General features: G+C 35.5%; 1 protein-coding gene across 1 annotated transcript in view; it reads right to left on the reverse strand.

Annotated features, from left to right (window-relative positions):
* Positions 1-6,876: 6,876 nt before the first annotated feature.
* The window catches only part of LOC139359499 (zinc finger protein 595-like), a 128,498-nt gene continuing 115,741 nt past the window's right edge, over positions 6,877-19,633 (reverse strand). The window contains exon 2 of the mRNA XM_071082533.1: positions 6,877-8,694. Within this exon, the coding sequence (XP_070938634.1) occupies positions 6,992-8,692 (1,701 nt within the window). The 5' untranslated portion in view covers positions 8,693-8,694 and the 3' untranslated portion in view covers positions 6,877-6,991. The remainder of the gene's footprint in view (positions 8,695-19,633) is intronic.

Raw genomic sequence — 19,633 nt, forward strand, 5'->3', positions numbered from 1 at the left:
CCCTGTGTTTCACCTACATTAACATACGTGGGTATGTGATTCCAACAAAAGCACCCAGACAGAAGCATGCCCACGAGTAAGTCTCTGCCAAACACAGCTGCTCAGGAAGGGAGATGCATCACAGGGGGATGGCTAGGTGGCTGGGAAGTGGGGACCAGCCTGGGCTGCTGCTGCAGGAACAGGAACCTCCAGGTGGGCATTCTGTATGGGCCCAGCTGCTGGCAGTGACATGTGAGGACAGAGCCAAGCTGCCCCCCTCCAGAGCCTCTCTCTTTTGGGTTCTTGGTAATACCCAAATGCCTATTAAGAGACTACTTTAAAGGAGACCCATTTAAAATCATCATCATCATCTTCATCATCATTATTATGAATCAATTCCATTTAATCTCAAATAACTCTATTTCTGTCTATGAATCTCCTTTTATAGATGAGAAAACTGAGGCAAAAGCAGTTGAAATGATTTTCCAAAGGTCCTACACAGAGTGACTGGCAGAACTGGAATCCAACCCAGGAGCCCACACTCTCCCCAAATGCACTGCTCAGCCTCCTCTGAGAGATGGAAAATGGGATAAAATTGGAAGATGGATGCAGGAGTCCTGCAGCTGACCAAAAAGGGAGAGCAAAAAAAACTGAGAAAGAGTACAGACATACTCAGCCCAAGTAATGAGGATTAACCCACACCAGGACATAGCACCATAATGTGTCATAACACTGAGGAAAAGAGATGCATTCAGAAGCTTCCAGTGAGGAAAACAAAGCAGACCATATACACAGGACCAGGAATAAAAATGGCTTTACATGTAACAGCAACCAGAATATTGATGACAATGAACCAACACCTTCAAAATCCTGAGGATTAAGAATTTCCAATCTAGGCACCAGTGTTCAAACACACCATCAGTAGTGTTTGTTGCACACAGACAATTTCAAAGATAAAAATGTTTCAAAATTTAACTCCCATGAACCATTTCTCAGAAAGCTACAAGAGGATGTGCTCTAGGAAATAAAGGACATGGACAAAAGGAAAAACCAGGACAAGAAATGCAAACCCAAGCAAGGCCCAAGAATCCCCTGGTTGATGGCAAAAGCAAGTCCCAAGACAGCCGCTGACTGCCCTGTGGCCTACAGGTAGGTTGACAGTCCTGATTCCTGCCTGTTTCTCAGTGGAATGATTAATAGCTGTCCGTCTCACTCCCCAACGTGTTCTGGTTAGCATAAGAACTAGAGAGCAACCAGAACACAGTGAAGAAAACACAAAAATGCATCCAAGAGAAATAAGCCAATGAAAGAAACAGAACCCAGTAGCCCATTTTCAGAGAAATTTTGTCTCTTTACAATAGGTAGAACTTAATGAGTGGCAGCTGCCTAGAAATTGTTGCAAATAAAATAATAAAACATTTGTTAATGCAGGCAAAAAAAGGTTACTTAAGAGAAAATGAAACCACAGTTCTGCACGTGGCTGGGGTGTGAACATTATTTACGCATTCCATAACAGTAGAAACCCTGTTGTGAAGTAACTAGACTGCCAAGTGTGTGTGTTAAGAGGGTTACAACTCTATTTTCCAACAGCACAAATGCAATAGAAAAGCTTTAAACGTAAGGCACTACATATGTTTACATAAGATATAATTATGTACTTTTAAAATCTGAAGTTAAATACAGATAAAAATCTGCAACAACTGAAAATGGCTGATTGTGAGGCAGAAATCAGTGAGTTGGTGAGAAGTGAGAGGTTGCCTGTTGTCCTGTGTCTATAGCAAGCTTGCAGTTCAAATGTTGCTTCCAGAAATGCTGCAAGGAAGGGTCCTTGGAAAGGACATGAACCCAAGAATCTGTCAGAGAGGTGAGGGATGATTACAGACAAGTGCTGGAACGTGCCATCTAGCGGCTAGGACTGGGAAGAGGCAGAAAAGTTTGCAACCTTGAGAACTTGAAGATATTGGGGGAGAGAGACCAATGGTGGAGGTGGGGAGCAGGGGAGGGCCTCTCGGGGCTGATCAGCATGGGGAGCTACCTTGTGTTAGATGGCGTCATCTGAGTCAAGCTGAACAAGGTCACAGGAACAATCAGGTTGGGGGTGGTGATGAGTGCACTGGAACTGGAGGGTTTCAGTTGCCAGAGCCTTCCAAGCAGCTACATGCAGCTGGTTAAGTCCCGAGCCCAGGGAAGAAACCAGTGGACCCAGCCTGTAGGGTGCAGTGTTGGTTCAATGCCTGGAGTCAACCCTGTGATCTGGTCTTAGGGGTGTTTGAGAGGTAAGCAGGGCCTGACGGAGTGAGAGCTGGGGGCCTGGGAGGTGCCACACTTATACCATAACGGAGTTCTCAGGGACCTTAGGTTTCCAGAGCCAGGCAACCCAGGTTCAAATCCTAACTGGTCAATTTCCTGGCTGTGTGACCTTGGGCAAGTTGCTTAACCTCCCTGTGCCTACCTCCAGCATGGGGCTGCTATTTGATGAGGTAACATACATGGAGCAGAAAGAACTGTGCCCAGTTCAGATGCAGGACAAGTCAAAGGCATGGTTGCCCCCTCATCATCCTGCCTTACATGAGAACCTGAGACTTTGAGGCAGGATTCTATGGGTGAGCAATTGTGTCCTGGGGGACTTCTGAGCCCTGTGACATGGGCACACCATGATGTGGGGACTTGGCTGAGAATGACTGGTCAAGGGTTGCCAGTGGTTGTGGGCCTGGGCCTGGGAGGCAGCCATGTGCACAGGCCAGGTGGATCCCCAGTTAGTGGACTGATGGTCCTCATCCCCAGACACTGAGCATGGCTCCCCATGAGGGGTGGACATGGGCTGGGGGCACAACTTCCCCACTGGAAAGAAACTCTTAGCAGAGCCAAGACCAGGTAGGCAAAAGTCCTGAGACACCAAGCAGCTCTTCCTGCACCCATCAGCAGTGAACAACAGTAGAGGGCCCCTCCCTAAGCTTCTTTCACCCACAGGAAAGTCCAGCAACAACTGCTGGGCTACACCCAGCTCTAATGTGGGCTTTGCTGTGAGGTTCTCCCTCTCTTCTTTTGATACTTTTAGGCCACATTTTATATTTTAATGTTTGTTTTTAATGGATATCTTCATGGCCCACTGTAGCTCATAAGACAGTGAAAAATAATATAATCAATGTGGTATTACTTGCTCTAAAAATTATTTTCTGTGCACTTCTAAATTTCATAAAAATTATTTTTATAATCCCTGACCAGTTCATATAAAGAATACTTCATGAAGCAAAAATATTACAAGAAACAAAACAATTATGATTCTAGCATGAGTGGCAGGCAAATAAAGACAGAATTTGCATGGGGAGATTCTGAATCATGAGCCATAATATTTTACAAAAATAAGTTCAATACAAATCAGAGAATACAGATTTGTTTTCAGAATCTGTGAAGTTGCTAGTTGTACTAGTCCACTTTTACATTGCTATAAAATACTACCTGAGATTGAGTAATTTATAAAGAAAAGAGGTTTAATTGACTCATAGTTCCGCAGGCTGTACAGAACACATGGCTGGGGAGGCCTCAGGAAACTTACAATCATGGCAGATGGCAAACGGGAAGGAGGCACAACTTACATGGCCAGAGGAGGAAAAAGAGAAAGACAAGGTGAGAGTGCCACACTCTTTTTAAAAAGATCTCATGAGAACTCACTCACTATCATGAGAACAGCAAGGTGAATGTAGGTCCCCATGATTCAATCACCTCCCTCCAGGTCTCTCCTCCAACACTTGGGATTACAATTCGACATGAGGTTTCGGTGGGGACACATGGCCAAATCACACTATTAGTTTTCTAGTAAATTACCAACCCTACAAAAATTGTTTTCTTTCAATATTCTTTTCTTTTCAAAATAGGTACACACACACGCACACGAACCCAATTACTTGCCTCATAATTCCCTCACATCTAAAGATTATCTTTAGAGTAAGGGCTTTGTACATTTAACTCTATGTAAATCAAAACTAAAAATCTGTATATGTTATATGTAGGGAAAGAGGACACATGTTCAAATAAAAATACAGGACAAAATTTTGTTAATAGTCATTCAGGACTCAAAAATATATAGATTTTATTTGAACTCCTACAAGTTTTCATTGTGATCATAATAATCATGTAATCCTTAAAAATTTAGTTGTACATTTTAAAAATAAGAAGTATAATTAGATTATTTGTAACACAAAGGGTACATGCTTGAGATAATAGCTATCTCCTTTACTCTAATGAGATCACTACACATGTAATGACTGTATCAAAATATTCCATATATGCTCATAAACATATACATCTACATACTCACAAAAATTAAACATAACTTTAAATAACTTTAAATAAAAATAAAATACAATCTATGGGAGCAAAGTTCTTTAAGTTATGTGTAAAGTCACTGGGAACAGGGATTACTGGATATGTCATTTCACTATGTTACCAAATAATATATTGTTACCATATTTTATATCCTTGAGTAAGAGGACAATTTAATGTTGGTGGCAAGATAACACTTCATTACATGCATTATAGTCTTAATACATTAAACACAATTTGAATTTAAAACAAATTAGGCTCACACATAATCTCAAAAAAAAGTGTTACAACACTAACTTCATTTTATTACATAAAACTGCAATTGGTAAAACTGTTTACTACAAACATTTAAAATGTTTCCTTTTCATTAAAATGCAGATGAATATTACTCTAAACATCCACCTCATGCATCTCTTACCAGGCTTAACTCAACCAAAAATAACTTCTCCATTTATATTTTCATCAGAGATCTTGCATTTCACTGTCCTCACTCATCCATGGAATAATTTATGAATGATGCCCATCTAATACAAAAAAAAAAACCCTTATAGCTCTGATGCAGCAACAGTTGTTGACTCAGTGCTATTACATGAACAACAGGTATCAAGGAAAAGCATGAAGGTATTTAAAATTTGAATTGGATCAACATTTGCTTTTCAAAAAGTCTAAAATTCAATGGAGAATTCTACAGTTCGATGGAAAAAGGTACACTTTGAATGTAAATACACCTCTTCAACATTAATCTCCTTTTAAAATTACATAAAAACAATTTATGTAATAATTTTAGCTTTGTTTTCTTTTCTATATTCAACACTGATTCTGTCAAATGCCTAAATGCAGACATTTTGTCTGTCTGATTTCATCTAAGCTGTGGTTTTTAAACAAATGTGTTTCCACTAACGAACACTTTCTACCTCTGTTTCAGATTTTAGAAACACTTATTTTTAAACCAAATTTTAATTTTTGTGTCCAAAATAAGTTTTAAGGGCATCTGTTCTTTCATATGAAATAGGTTAGGCTGCCTATTTCTTACTCAGCTCACAGAATGGTTCTGCTTATGAAATTCTGCATGCTGCCTTTTAGTGAGTGAAGAGTTTGGGGTTGAACTTGTAAAGTCATCTTTCCCTCAAAGAAATGAAATAAAGCAAAGCAAAGTCAGTGAAAGACAGTCTATATAGTTTCAGGAGTAAATCTATATGTGGCTTTGTCCAGCACTTAGATGGATATAAATGCATCAACTTGTTTTTAAAAAATGCACAATTTGCTTCCCCAAAACGTTGTTATTTGCCTTTTCAAGTTATTGACAAACATACATTTGATATGCTCTTATATGTTATAGTTATGTAACATATGAACTCAAGACTTTTTATTCTTTGTAATTAAATTCTGTTTTAAAACATCACAAAACAGGAAACAGCATTCAAATTAGATTTACTATATAAAGATACGGTTCAAATAGGACTACTGAGTTCGTTGAACACTAAAACTATGAAACAATTACTTTTTATATTAAAAAGACCATGGATATAACTTATGAAAATTCAAATGCAGGATAGTAATTTTTCTTTACTTTTTTAACCTAGCTGAATTTATGAAAGACTATTGCAGGTGTTTAACAAGAAAGAAAAGCTGTTTTATCTAATACTGTAAGTAGTTGTCATATTCTGGAAAATTTAATAGTTTTAGAGTTAATATATCTCCACTCCTTGGTTAGGCAATAAAATAGCCTTTCACCATTGTGGAATGATGCCCTGGCTTAAAGTTTTCAAGTCTAAAGTTTAGCTCCACATCATGCTGCTTTTGAGAATTCTATGTGGAATTTGGTATTACAGAAACTGATTAGTTTGTCAGTTTCAGATAGATTTAGCACAGTACTCTGGATAGACTGAGATGTTCTTTCACAACAGATGATCTGTAATACTGTAAGATGCTGATCTTTAGAATTGTTTAATCAGTTTTATTTTTGTACAGTATTAGTGACCTAAGTTATTTTGCTGTCCCATTTTTATAAATCAAATGAAGTTATAAAAGAGGATTCTGACAGTAGGTATTTTGTACATATGTATATATGTTGTCCCAACAAAAATAATAAATGACAAAGAAAAAAATGTTCTTCCACATTCAATATATTTATAGTGTTTCTCTTGAATACAAATTTTCTGATGTTTAATAAAGTTTTCGAAGCGTCTTCGGGGTTTTCCTCTGGCATAAAATATGTGTACAAAAATATCTGTGATCAAAGTGAGGTGATTACACCGTCTTTACAGTTTTAATATTTATCTTCAGAATCAACACTTTTGTTCACTTTAAAGGCTTATGTTTTCTAAAAAGTCTTAATTACATGTATAATGCTTTAATTAAGTATGAAGTATGTAAAGTTGAGTAGAATTTATACAGAAATGTTTTGCCACATTCTTTGTGGTTTTACAATATTTCTGAACTATAATTGCTTTCATATAGTATAAGCTGTGAGCACCGACTAAATATAATACCCCTTTCTTTGTATTGGTAGGGGCACTCTCCAGTATCAAAGCACCTATGTACAGTGTACAGTAATATGTGACAAACATTTAAAGGCTTTGTAACATTCTTCACATTTTTAGGGTTTCTCTCCATTATGATTTATATTTAGAAGCGTTTGAGTTCTGGATAAAACTCTGTCACATTTTTCAGGTTTCTAGACTTTCTCTCAAGTATGAAGTATCTTATGATTAGAAAGGCTTGAACAAGATGTAAAGGCTTTGCCACATTCTTCACATTTGTAAGATATCCTTCCAGTATGAATTCTCTTATGCTTTAGAAGGCTGGAGGCCCAGTTAAAGATTTTGTCACATTCTTTACATTTGTAGGGTCTCTCTCCAGTATGAATTCTCTTATGATCAGTAACAGATGAGTGACACTTAAAGGCTTTCCCACATTCTTCACATTTGTAGGGTTTCTCTACAGTATGAATTTTCTTATGTTCATTGAGGTTTGAAGAGTATTTAAAGGCTTTGCCACATTCGTCACAAGTACAGGGTTTCTCTTCAGTGTGACTCCTCTTATGTCTAGTAAGGCATGACAACCACTTAAAGGCTTTGCCACACTCTTCACATTTGTGGGGTTTCTCTCCAGTATGAACTTTCTTATGTCCATTAAGGACTGAGGCCTGTTTAAAGGCTTTGCCACACCCTTTACAAATGTAAAGTTTCTCTCCAGTATGAATTCTCTTATGTCTAGTAAGGATTGAGAACCGTTTAAAGGCTTTGCCACAATCCTCACATTTGTAGGGTTTCTCTCCAGTATGAATTATCTTATGTTTTGTCAGGTCTGAGGTGGACTTAAATGCTTTGCTACATTCATCACATTTGTAGGGTTTCCCTCCACAATGAATTCTCTTATGTTTACTAAGGGTTGAGCGATACTTAAAGGCTTTCCCACATTCTCCACATTTGTAGGCTTTCTCTCCAGTATGAGTTTTCTTATGTGCATTAAGGTTTGAGGAGTATTTAAAGGCTTTGCCACATTCATCACAATTATAGGGTTTCTCTCCAGTATGAGTCCTCATATGTCTAGTAAGGCATGAGACCCACATAAAGGCTTTGCCACATTCTTCACATTTGTAGGGTTTCTCTCCAGTATGAATTTTCTTATGTCCACTAAGGTATGAGGCCTCTTTAAAGGCTTTGCCACATTCTTTACAAATGTAAGGTTTCTCTCCAGTATGAATTCTCTTATGGCTACTAAAAGTTGAGAACCATTTAAAGGCTTTGCCACAATCCTCACATTTGTAGGGCTTCTCTCCAGTATGAATTCTCTTATGTTTTGTCAGGACTGAGATGCACTTAAAGGCTTTGTCACACTCGTCACATTTGTAGGATGTCTCTCCAGTATGAATTCTCTTGTGTATAATAAGGTTTGCAGACTGTAAAAAGCCTTTGCCACATTCATCACATTTGTGGGGTTTCTCTCCAGTATGAATTCTCTCATGTTTAACAAGGTTTGAGGGCCAGTTAAAGGCTTTGCCATATTCTTCACATTTGTAGGGACTCTCTCTAGTGTGGATTCTCTGATGTTGAGTTAGGAGTGAGAACATGTGAAAAAATCTGCCACATGCTTTACATCTGAAAGGTTTCTCTCCAGTATGTCTTATCTTATGTCTATTTAAATCTGACAATTTACTAAAGACTTTCACACATTTATTACATTGAAATATTTTACTATGTGTAGTTGACAAAGATTGGTTAAGTCTGTTATAACATCCTTTCTGCACCTTACTTACACTTCTACAGCCTTTCCTACATTGTAAATTCCCATGTCCACATATTCTGTATCTTCTCAGTAGTGCTTCTCGCAATGAATATTTTGGGCCTTTCTCTGGCCAAAGCTCTTCGGTGTATTGAGAATACATAGCTGCAAAACATAAAAATAATAAATTACCCCAAAACTAGACTTTGATAAATATACTATATAACTCTAACATATAAAATTGTATCAAGTACGTTAGCAAGATGGCAAAACAAAATACCATAGGCCCTAATAGCTTCATAGACATATATATGTAACAACAACATACTGACTAAAATGCCTATTTGGGAACTCTATAAATGAGTTAAGTGTTTCCAGGCCCCCAGCTGAGGACAATGCAAAAAGCCACATAAAAGGGGAAGGAGTTTGTTACATTTACCCAAGGCACCCTTTCCTCCTTTGCAATACAGCATGGTGCCTTTAGGAGTAAACTGCCAACTCTTGGCCACTTCCTCAAAAGAGAAAGATGATTTTCACAAACGTATGCTTACTTCTGGCTTAGATGTTTCAAAAGATGGGTTTTGGTCTCCTGTGAAACAGGCTACTGAAAAGAATGGTGGGATAAACCTGAAAGACAGCTTGGGTATGCTGTGATCAGTGGTAAATGATTGTTACAGCAACAGAGAGACTGCACTACTACAGACGGTTCAAATGTGTAGGAAATGATTACAGCCTTTTAAGAAGAAACATGGAATTTAACTGAAAAATAATCACACCATTCCAGACATATCCTAACCACAGATTTGAGAGGCTCTCAGAATGTCTAGCACAGACAATAGGTTTCAGACTGTCAGGATGAAACCACATTATAAAGATTGTGACATGTAGCTTTTTTTTTATTGTTAAAAAAAAATCAACCAAAGAATACAATGTGTACAAAATATCAGGATAACGTGGTCCAATAAAAAAATTAAAAATTACAGAAAGCAACCATAAAACATGGAGATGTATAAAATAATTTTAAAAATTCAAAATAAACTGAATAATGCTCAAAAATCAGGGAAATGAGATTATCAACAAAAGTTAAAATAGCAAAGAAACAAATTGTGGAGGTGAAAATTACAAGAAGAAATAATGACTGGGAAATTCTCAAATTTAAGAAAAAGGGATGTAAAAAATCAAGCTCAACAAACTCCAACTAGAGTACACACAAAGAAATTCATAACAAGACACATATACAAGAGAAGATTTTAAAAGTCAGACAAGCTGAGACTATTGAGAGCAAGTGAAAAGTGATGTGTCATTTGTAAGTGTGCTCCTATGACCATTGAATTTATCCATGAAAACCCTGCAGACCAGAAGGGAATTGTGACATATGGTCAAACTGCTGACAAAAAAGCTTTCAAGCAATGCTAACATAACTTTCAAAACTTTTCTACCAAATGAAAAATATAATAACCTTCCTATAAAACCAAATGCTGCAAAGTATATCAGCACTATACTTGCCTCATAAGAACTAATGAAAGGAATCACTTTCATTTAAAAAAATGATGCTAGAAAACAACACATAATTACATAAAAACATATAATTATCTAGAAAATATGTGCACGTACACAAAAATAAAATTCTGTAGCATTAGCATAATGATGTTGTAAACCGTTTTAATTATTCTCTAAAATTTTAAAGATAAAAGCATAAAAATAATCATAAATATCTGTCAGTGTGTATTTAACATAAGATAAAATTGATATCTGTAACATAAAGTTGAGGACAAATATAATAAGGAAAAATTTTTGCACACAACTCAAGTTATGTTTTTACCAGATTAAAATATTCTGTTGTATCTTTGAGTTTTATATAATCACCAAGGGGTCCACAGAGAAAATGCCTATATAAATACACAAAAGAAAATAATAAAGCAGTGAAAGCATATCAACATGAATATCAAAAAGACAAAAAGGAAAACAGAAAGAGAGAAGAAAAAGCTAAAGAAACCAAAACAATAAAATGGCAATAGTAAGTACTTCCTTTTCATAAATCTGTTGAAATAGTAATTAAATAAAGTTCCAAATCAAAAGGCATACACCAAATGAAAAGGTTTATGAAAATTATTTAGAGGCCTGGCATGATGGCTCACACCTATAAACCCAGCACTTTGGGAAGCTGAGGCAGGCGGATCACGAGGTCAAGAGATTGATCCCATCCTGGCCAACATGGTGAAACCCCATCTCTATGAAAAATACAAAAATTAGCTGCGTGTGGTGGTGCGTGTCCTAGTCCCAGCTATTAGGGAGGCTGAGGCAGAAAAATTGCTTGAATCCGGAAGGCAGAACTTGCAGTGAGCCAACATCGTGCCACTGTACTCCAGCTTGGTGACAGAGTGAGACTCCATCTCAAAATAATAATAATAATAATAATAATAATAATAATAATAATAATAATAATTCAGAAGCCAAAACCAATTTTGTTTGTCTACAAGAGTCACTTTATATCTAATGGTGAAAAGTGACTAAAACTGGCAGGATGGAAGTAGTTATCCTCTGTAAATATTGACCAAATGAGATCAGGAGAGGTCAAGATTATATTACATGAAATATACCTTAAGTCAAAAATTATCATATTTTATAAAATATACTTTAGGTTAAAAGTCACAAGAGACAAAAAAGGACATTAAACAATAAGAAAGGGGTTCATTCACTGGGAACCTATGACAAATGTATGTATACATGTATTCATGTACAGGGGGTTGGGTGTGTGTCTGTCTCACATAGTTACATATAAAGCAAATATTAACAGAATTGAAGCAATAGATAGGTAAAAGAATATTTCAATATCTCACTTTCAGTAATGAATAATAAAATATGAATAAAAATTGATAGGAGGGCAGAGGACTCCAGAGCAGATGAAGAAAAGTATGCCTTACAGAGTATAGAAATCATACCTCAATGACATCAGGTTACATGCCCTTCTCAACAGCTCATAAAAATTATCTTGAACAGAGCACTTGTTAGGCCACAAAAGAAGTCAAAAGTTTTTTTTTAATTGAAATTTTACAGATGTATAACCAAAATGGACTGAAAGTGTAAGTCAATAACTGGAAGAAAAGTGAAAAATTCACAAATACACGGAAACACTCGCTTAAGCATTCTCTTCTTCAAAAGTTGGTATAATTAATATTGTGAAAATGCCCACACTGCCCAATGTGATCTACAGGTTCAATGCAATTCCTTCTAAAATTCTAATTTCATTTTTGCAGAAATAGAGACAGCAACCAAAAAGTCATATAGAATTTCAAGGCACAGTGAAGTGACCAACCATCTTTAAAAGCAGGAACTGTGTTGGTGGTATCACAGTTCTTGATTTCAAAAGACATTATAAAGCTATAGTAATTAAAACAGTTTAGTATGGGCATAAAGGTGAATGAATAACTAGACCAATAAAATATAATACAGCACAAATATAAACTGTCACACATACAGTCACATGAAGTGTTATTTATTAATGAATGCCAATAGATGAGAGCAACCCAAAGTTCCCTCAGCAAATGAATGGATAAATATAATATAGAATATAAAAATAATGGGATATTACTCAGTTTTCAAAAAGTAGAAAATATTCTAACAGCTATAACAAAGATACATCTTGACAGCATTATGCAAAAGGAAATAAGACCACCACAAATAGACAGAGACTGTATTAATCCATTTATATGAGGTATCTAAAGGACTTAAACACAGAGAAAGCAGTAGTATTTGTAGAGGACCAGGCAGTGGGGGAAATTGGTAGCACTTTAATGTGTATTGTGATTTAGTTTTGCAAGACGAAAACATTCTAGAGATATGTTGCATAACAATATGAATATACTTGGCATGATTAACTGAATGCTTAAAAATATTTCAGATTGTAAATTTCAAGTTATGTGTTTTTGATAATTAAAAATAAATAATAATACCTAAAGGAGATACAGAGCTATGATGCTTTTTAAAAATTATCTTCAAATCACAGGTGTTTCTCCCACACAAAAATAATGTAAGTTGACCAATAGATATTGAAATTAAGATAATTTCTATGATTACTCATCTGAGCAGCATAAAACAACCACTGAAAACCAAACAACAGAATATAAAAGTCATAGACACTACAGGGGGAATATTTACACAAGCAAATAAACACAGAGATAATTATATTGGGAACAGACATATGGCTGACTCATATTTGACTTTTGCCCCACACTGTCTTAAAAGTGTAGAGCTGAATATTGCCTTACAAAATGACAATATAAAATGGCCGGACACAATGGCTCATGCCTATAATCCCAGCACTTTGGGAGGCCTAGATGGGAGGATCCCCTGAGGTCAGAAGTTCAAGACCAGCCTGGCCAAAGTGGTGAAACGCCATCTCTACTAAAAATATAAAAATTGGCCAGGTGTCGTGACTCATGCCTGTAATCCTAGCACTTTGGGAGGCCAAGGCAGGCTGATCATCTGAAGTCATGTGTTCGAGACCAACCTGACCAACCCTGTCTCTACAAAAAATACAAAATTAGCCAGGTGTGGTGGCAGGTGCCTGTAATCCCAGCTACACAGGAGGCTGAGGCAGGAGAACCACTTAAATCCGGGAGGCGGAGGTTGTGGTGAGCTGAGATCACACCATTGCATGCTAGACGGGGCAACAAGAGTGAAACTCCTTCTCAAAAAGAAAAAAAAAAAATTAGCCGGGCACAGTGGTGCACACCTGAAATACCAGCTCCTTGGGAAAATGAGGCAGAAGAATCACTTGAACCCAGGAGGCAGATTTTGCAGTGAGCTGAGATCACATCAAAGCACTGCAGCCTGGGTGACAGAGAGAGACTCCATCTCAAAAAAAATTATAAAATAAAAACTAAAAGAATTACCTGATGTCAAGAAGCATACTGTAAAACACAAAACACAGAAATACAAAATTTCAAAACAAAATTAAAACATGAAATTTTAAACTTATCAGATACCAGCAAGTAGAAAAATACATTCATGAAAAAACTCCTAGAAGGGTAACATAGGAAAAAAAAAAATACAAAGGTTATTTGAAGAAGAAAGGGGCCAAGAGTTTCTCGTATTTGAATGTGATGAAAATAAAAACACTATCAACCAAGAATACTTGATCTAGAAAGTTACTTCAAAAATAAGGGAAAAATAAAGACTTTCCAAAATAAACAAAATGTAGGTGTTCATCACTGCTAGTACACTCCCACAAGAAATGCAAAACTGTGCCACAACTAGCAGCTCATGCCTATAATCCCAGAAATTTGGAAGGACAATATAGGAGGATTGCTTGAGGCCAGGAGTTCGTGACCAGTCTGGGCAACATAATGAGACCTTGCCTTTAAAAAATGCTAGAAAGAATCCACTATGTTGAAAATCAAAGTAATGCCACACAATATCATAAATCCATATTCAAAATATAAAGCTCTTCATTAAATGTAAATATATAAACAGATATAGAATTGTTTACTATCGTAATGATGGTGCATAAAACTAAAATTCTGCTATAGAGTTTGAAAAAATATATAAATTTGTATAAATCTGTTACTAGATATACAATAAAAAATAACTTGTGAATTTAATAACAAACTAAAGGATGTAAAGAGCTACAGTTTTCATATTTGATTGAAGCTGTTATGAGATCAAAATACATTGTTATAACATTAAGATGTTTTATGTAATCTCCATTATTCAAGGTGCTCGCAAAGAAAATATTCATAGAAAGTATGCAAAATAAAATGAGAAAATAATCAAAACATGTCACTAAAAAACAACAGAACAAAAATGAAGGCAGTCAAACAGGAGATGAGGGAAAACCTATCTACAAGAAAAAGAGAAAACAGTAAGAACCAAAATAGTAGTAGTACATTCTTTAAGAAATTGTTTCAATAAAAACAGTGTAAACTACTTAAAGAAATACAATGGCTAAACAAACAATATTATAAAATACACAATCTACAAGAGACTCACTTTAAACAGTCAAACAGGCTGGAAGCAGAATTTTAAAAATCCATGCAAATAGTAACCATGAATGGATCATGTGGTCATAATTATATTAGAGAAAACACACTTTAAGTCAAAAACCAGAATGAGAGGCAAAGACTGATATTATATAATGGTAAAATAAGTCTACTTACTAGGAATTTGTAACTGTTATAACTATCTATATGTATATGTAACTATAAAATCAGGCTCCCAAATATATGAAGCAAATATTGACAGATATGAAGAAATGTACAACAACATAGTAACTGCAGACACCAAGATCCCATTTTCAGTAATGAATAGAAAAACCAGAATAGAAAGTATAAAACTAAACACACTCTACAACATACTCTTGCTCAAGGGTCAAATAATTTAATTTTGTTAACATGTCAGTATAACCCACAGTGGTGAACAAATTCAAAATAATCTCTATCAAAATCCCAATGTTACATTGTTTTGTAGAAATTTATTTTAAAATTTATTTTAAAATTTGATCAGAAAATATAACTAAAGGAGAGAAATGCTGATCAGGTAGAAGATAAACAAAAGCATTCTCTTTTCAGTACATTTCTTCCATATTCCATTTCTTTGTCTGATAGGAAAGCCTATTTCTTTACCTCTCAAAATACCCTGTCTTTGTGTGTGAAAAGCCTATGTTTCAAGTAATGTCACCAAGGAGATAGTTTTATCAGGGAATAAAATAAACACCTTTTAGTGGTACTTCCCAAAACTTGACTTCTAATCTTGTATTGTCCACCCTGTATTCTTTATGACATAAATGTGTCTTCATTTTCTCTACTTTTCTGACTCTTCCTATAAGTGATTCTGAACATCAAAGGTATTTTTTAAGTTCCTTCTTAAATTCTTTGAAATTTTAAAATCCATTCATTATTTTCTTACGTTTGAGTATTTCAATGATTGTTTTGCTAACATAAATTACTATGTTTCTTAAGTTTTATTTGCCCTTGTTAAACATAATTTAAATCTATAAAAACAAAAAGGAAAAGTAATAGTCCTCACCAGTTCGTACTGCCTCACTCTTGGCCTAATTTTGTCATTTATATTAGCCACGTCTGAAAAGATTTGTGTTTGCAACACTTTATAGATTTAAGTCCCAGGTCTGCCACTTGTTTTCTGTGATGATAGTGCCCATCACATATGGTTGCCTTATACATTAAAGTGATAAAACATGGCAAGAACAGAGTAGGCATTTACTACAATAGACTACTCTACTGTGTGAGGTTACTCCAATCATAGACAATAGTTTTAATTGAAGAGTCTCAACTTGTAAGGTAAATAAATAAATGAGAAATAAAAAAAAAGAAGATAAACAAAAGAAAACCTGGATAACATTACAGATTCTATTAGTCCATTTTACATTACTATGAATGAATACCTGAGATGGAGTAATTTATAAAGAGGTTTATTTGACTCATGGTTCTGCAGTCTACAAAAGAAGCATGGTGACAGCATCTGCTTTTGGTGAGGGTCTCAGTAACCTTAGAATCATGACAGAAGGCAAAGGAGGACCAAACATTTCACATGGTGAAAGAGGGAGCATGTGCAAGGCAGATGTGCCGAATGCCCTTAAACAACTAGCTCTCGTGGGAACTAAAAGAGTGAGAACTCACTCATCACCAAGGGGATGGTGCCAGTTCATTCATGAGGGATTCTCTCCCATGACCCGAACACCTCACACCAGACCCCACCTCTAACACTGGGGATCACATTTCAACCAAGATATGGAGAGGACAAACATCCCAACCTTACCATAGACCAATTAGACGTAACAGACATGTACGGAACTCTCCAGTCAAAAACAACAGAATACACCATATTCTTCATTCTGGTAAGACACATAACAAGTCTTATTAAACTTAGGAAGACCAAAATCATACAATGTATGTCTTCTGACCAAAATGGAATGAAACTACAAGAATGAAGCTACAAGAAGAAAAGCAATGTGCTACTGAAACAAAGACAGATAAATGATGCTGAAAACTGAATATCTACACTGAAAAACTTAAGTTGGATTCTTTCCTTGTACCATATACAAAAGAAGTTTTTAACAAAATAGCTAAACTTCAAAATATATAAATAATATAACTCTTAGAAGAAAAAACAGGGGTAAGATATGACATTGGTCTTGGTACTGATTTCTTGGATATGACATCAAATTCATGAGCAACACAGAACAGAAAAATTGAATTACATTATACTTCAAAATTTCTGCACATCGAAGGAAACATTTGGTGGAGTAACAATGTCACTTAAGAAATGGGTGAAAATATTTGCAAACCACATGTGATGGGAGTTAATATGTAGCATAAATAATTCTTAAAAATCAACAAAAGTTGAATAACTTGATTTAAAAATAGACAAAAGACTGAACTGACATTTCTCCAAAAATACATAAAAATGGCAAAAAGCATTTGAAAGGACGCTTAAAATTACTAATTTGTAGATAAATGCAACAAAATCACCTCACAACCATTAGACTGGCCATTACAACTTTAAAAAGAAATATCAAGTTTGTTGAGGATGTGAAGAAATTAAAACCCATGTGAAAAAATGTAGCTAAAAAATATTATGAATACTCCTCAAAATATTAAAAAGGAAAGCATCCTATAATCCAGCAATCCCACTTCTGAATCTACATCCAAAATATTCAACACCTGACCTGGAAAACATTTGAATATCCATGTTTGTTGTATCATTATTCACAAAAACCAAAAGGCAGAAACAATCTTTATGTCCCTGGACAAACACATTTTTAAAAGTGCTGTATACACACAAGGGAATATTACTAAAGGATATCTTGTCACATTTCAAAATAAAGTTTGAAAATATTCTGTCAACTGAAATAAGCCAGTAACAGAGTCATTATACTATCTGATTTCACTTATATGAGATATCTTTAGTAGTCAAACTCAGAAACAGAAAGTGGAAGGGTGTTTGTCCAGGGCTGGAGAGAGGGTAAAATGGGCAGTTGTTACTTAACATGTATTGAGTTTTAGTTTTGAAAGATGTAAAAGTTCTAGAGGCCTTTTTCATAACAATATAGTTATCATGACTGAAATTTACACTTTTTAAAGACTGGGTCTCAATCTGTTGCCTGGGTTAGAGTGCAGTGATGTGACCACAGCTTACTGCCATCTCCAACTCTCAGGCTCAAGTGATCCTCCCACCTCAGCCTCCCAGGTATCTGAAATTAGAAGCACATGCCACCATACCCAGCTAAGTTTTCTAATTTGTTGTAGATATCGGGTCTCCATATGTTGCTCAGGCTGGTCTCACACTCGTGGGTTCAAGCAATGCTCCTTCCTCAGCCTCCCAAAGTGCTAGGATTACAGGCATGAGCCACCATACCTGGCCATAAAGTGTACACTTAAAAACAATTAAAATGGTAAATTTTATGTTTTGTATTTTCATGACAATTAAACTTTTTTCAAAGGATAACTAAAAAGTCATACAGAAATAAAACTTTCCAAAAATTACCTTCAAATCACAAAAGTGTTTCTCTTGTACAAAAAAAAATATTCATTAAACACATGGTGAAAATAAGTGAAAAATAATTTAAATGACTACCAGTCACCTGGACAGGATAAGTCAACCAAGAAAACAAATATAGTAGATAAGCCATAACAAAACTAGAGTCATATTTATAGGTAAAATCACATACATATAACTTAACTATGATAGACATATGGCTGATTCATCTTTTAATTAAACCCCATACTGACATAAAACGTACATTCGAAGTTGCACATTGTCTAAAATTGTAACACATAAATGAAACAAAAAAACAGTAAACTGATGTCAAAATTCTATACAAAAAATGAAATTTCAAAATTTAGTAAGATAAATATTTACCCATAAAATGTGAAATGCAACATTGATGTACCATTTAAAAAGTATTTGTCCAAATAACTAAAATTATCAACCATGTGCACTCATGGAAAGCAGGTATTTTAAATCATTGATATGGAGTGTATGGCAGTAAAATTTCATAGAAACTGCACTATACCATAAATAAAAGTTTCTAATAAAAATATTTTAATGAGTAAGCATTTAAAAGACATGAAAGGTAATTTTTAGTATGTTTTAATATATTGATGCTATTCTTACACAAAATAATACTGTTGTAATTTAACCTTTAGAAGCATATAATAGTGTTACATTTCTAAATAGAAAAAACTATATATGTTTTGTAAAATAAAGTGAGAGTCACTGATATATAAAATAAGTATTTGGAAATAAATCATATTATCATTTAGATGTAGACTGAAGAAAGTGGGTGGAAATCCTATGATTCCTTTTTGCCTGCAGTAAAAATTTTACAAGTGACTGGTAAATACGAGGTGCCTACTGATTATCTGATATGCTTCAGACATCACATGTAAATTCTGGCATATTGTTCTGAATGTCTGAATATAAAATTACAACTCTGAAATAGAAAATAGAAACAAAGCATACAAGAAACTTACATCAGTACATTGTTAGAATAGATGGTGCCTGGCTTCTGTATGATCCCATAGCCACAAAAAAAGTGTAGGTTATCCCTGATAAAAGTGTCTTTATGAGAGAGTGAGCATGGCTCACACCTGTAATCACAACTAAATGATACAGGAAGGTTGCTTCAGGCCAGAAGTTCCACATCAGCCTGGAAATATAGCAAGGTCCCATGTCAAAAAGCGTACCTTTAAGAAACATTTGGGATCCAGGGGGGAAGTTGTGAAACCCTGCTAAAGCTCGAGCTTGAGAAGCATCCATTGTAGAAGGCAGGCCCTCATTCAGGTGGCAAACTAGACGACTCCTGGTTTTGGCTACACAGCAAGAAATGGTCTACCCAACTCGATCCCACTGAGAATACTGAACAGACTCTATAACCATTTGAAACTCAGGCACAGTCTGGGAATCGTCCTGTCTGTCCAGAGACCTTGGAAGAGACACCCAAGGCCTGCAGACCTTGGCCTTTACTGTGGTCCCTGAAACAGTTCAGTGACTCAGTTCTAGCTTCCTTTGTCACAGCTCATGGCCAGTCCTGTCCATTTAGCAAGCCACACAGTGACCTGGGAAAACCCGCCCAGGTGCTCAC

This window comes from Macaca nemestrina, chromosome 17 (assembly GCF_043159975.1).
Source record: "Macaca nemestrina isolate mMacNem1 chromosome 17, mMacNem.hap1, whole genome shotgun sequence".
Taxonomy (NCBI): Eukaryota; Metazoa; Chordata; class Mammalia; order Primates; family Cercopithecidae; genus Macaca; species Macaca nemestrina.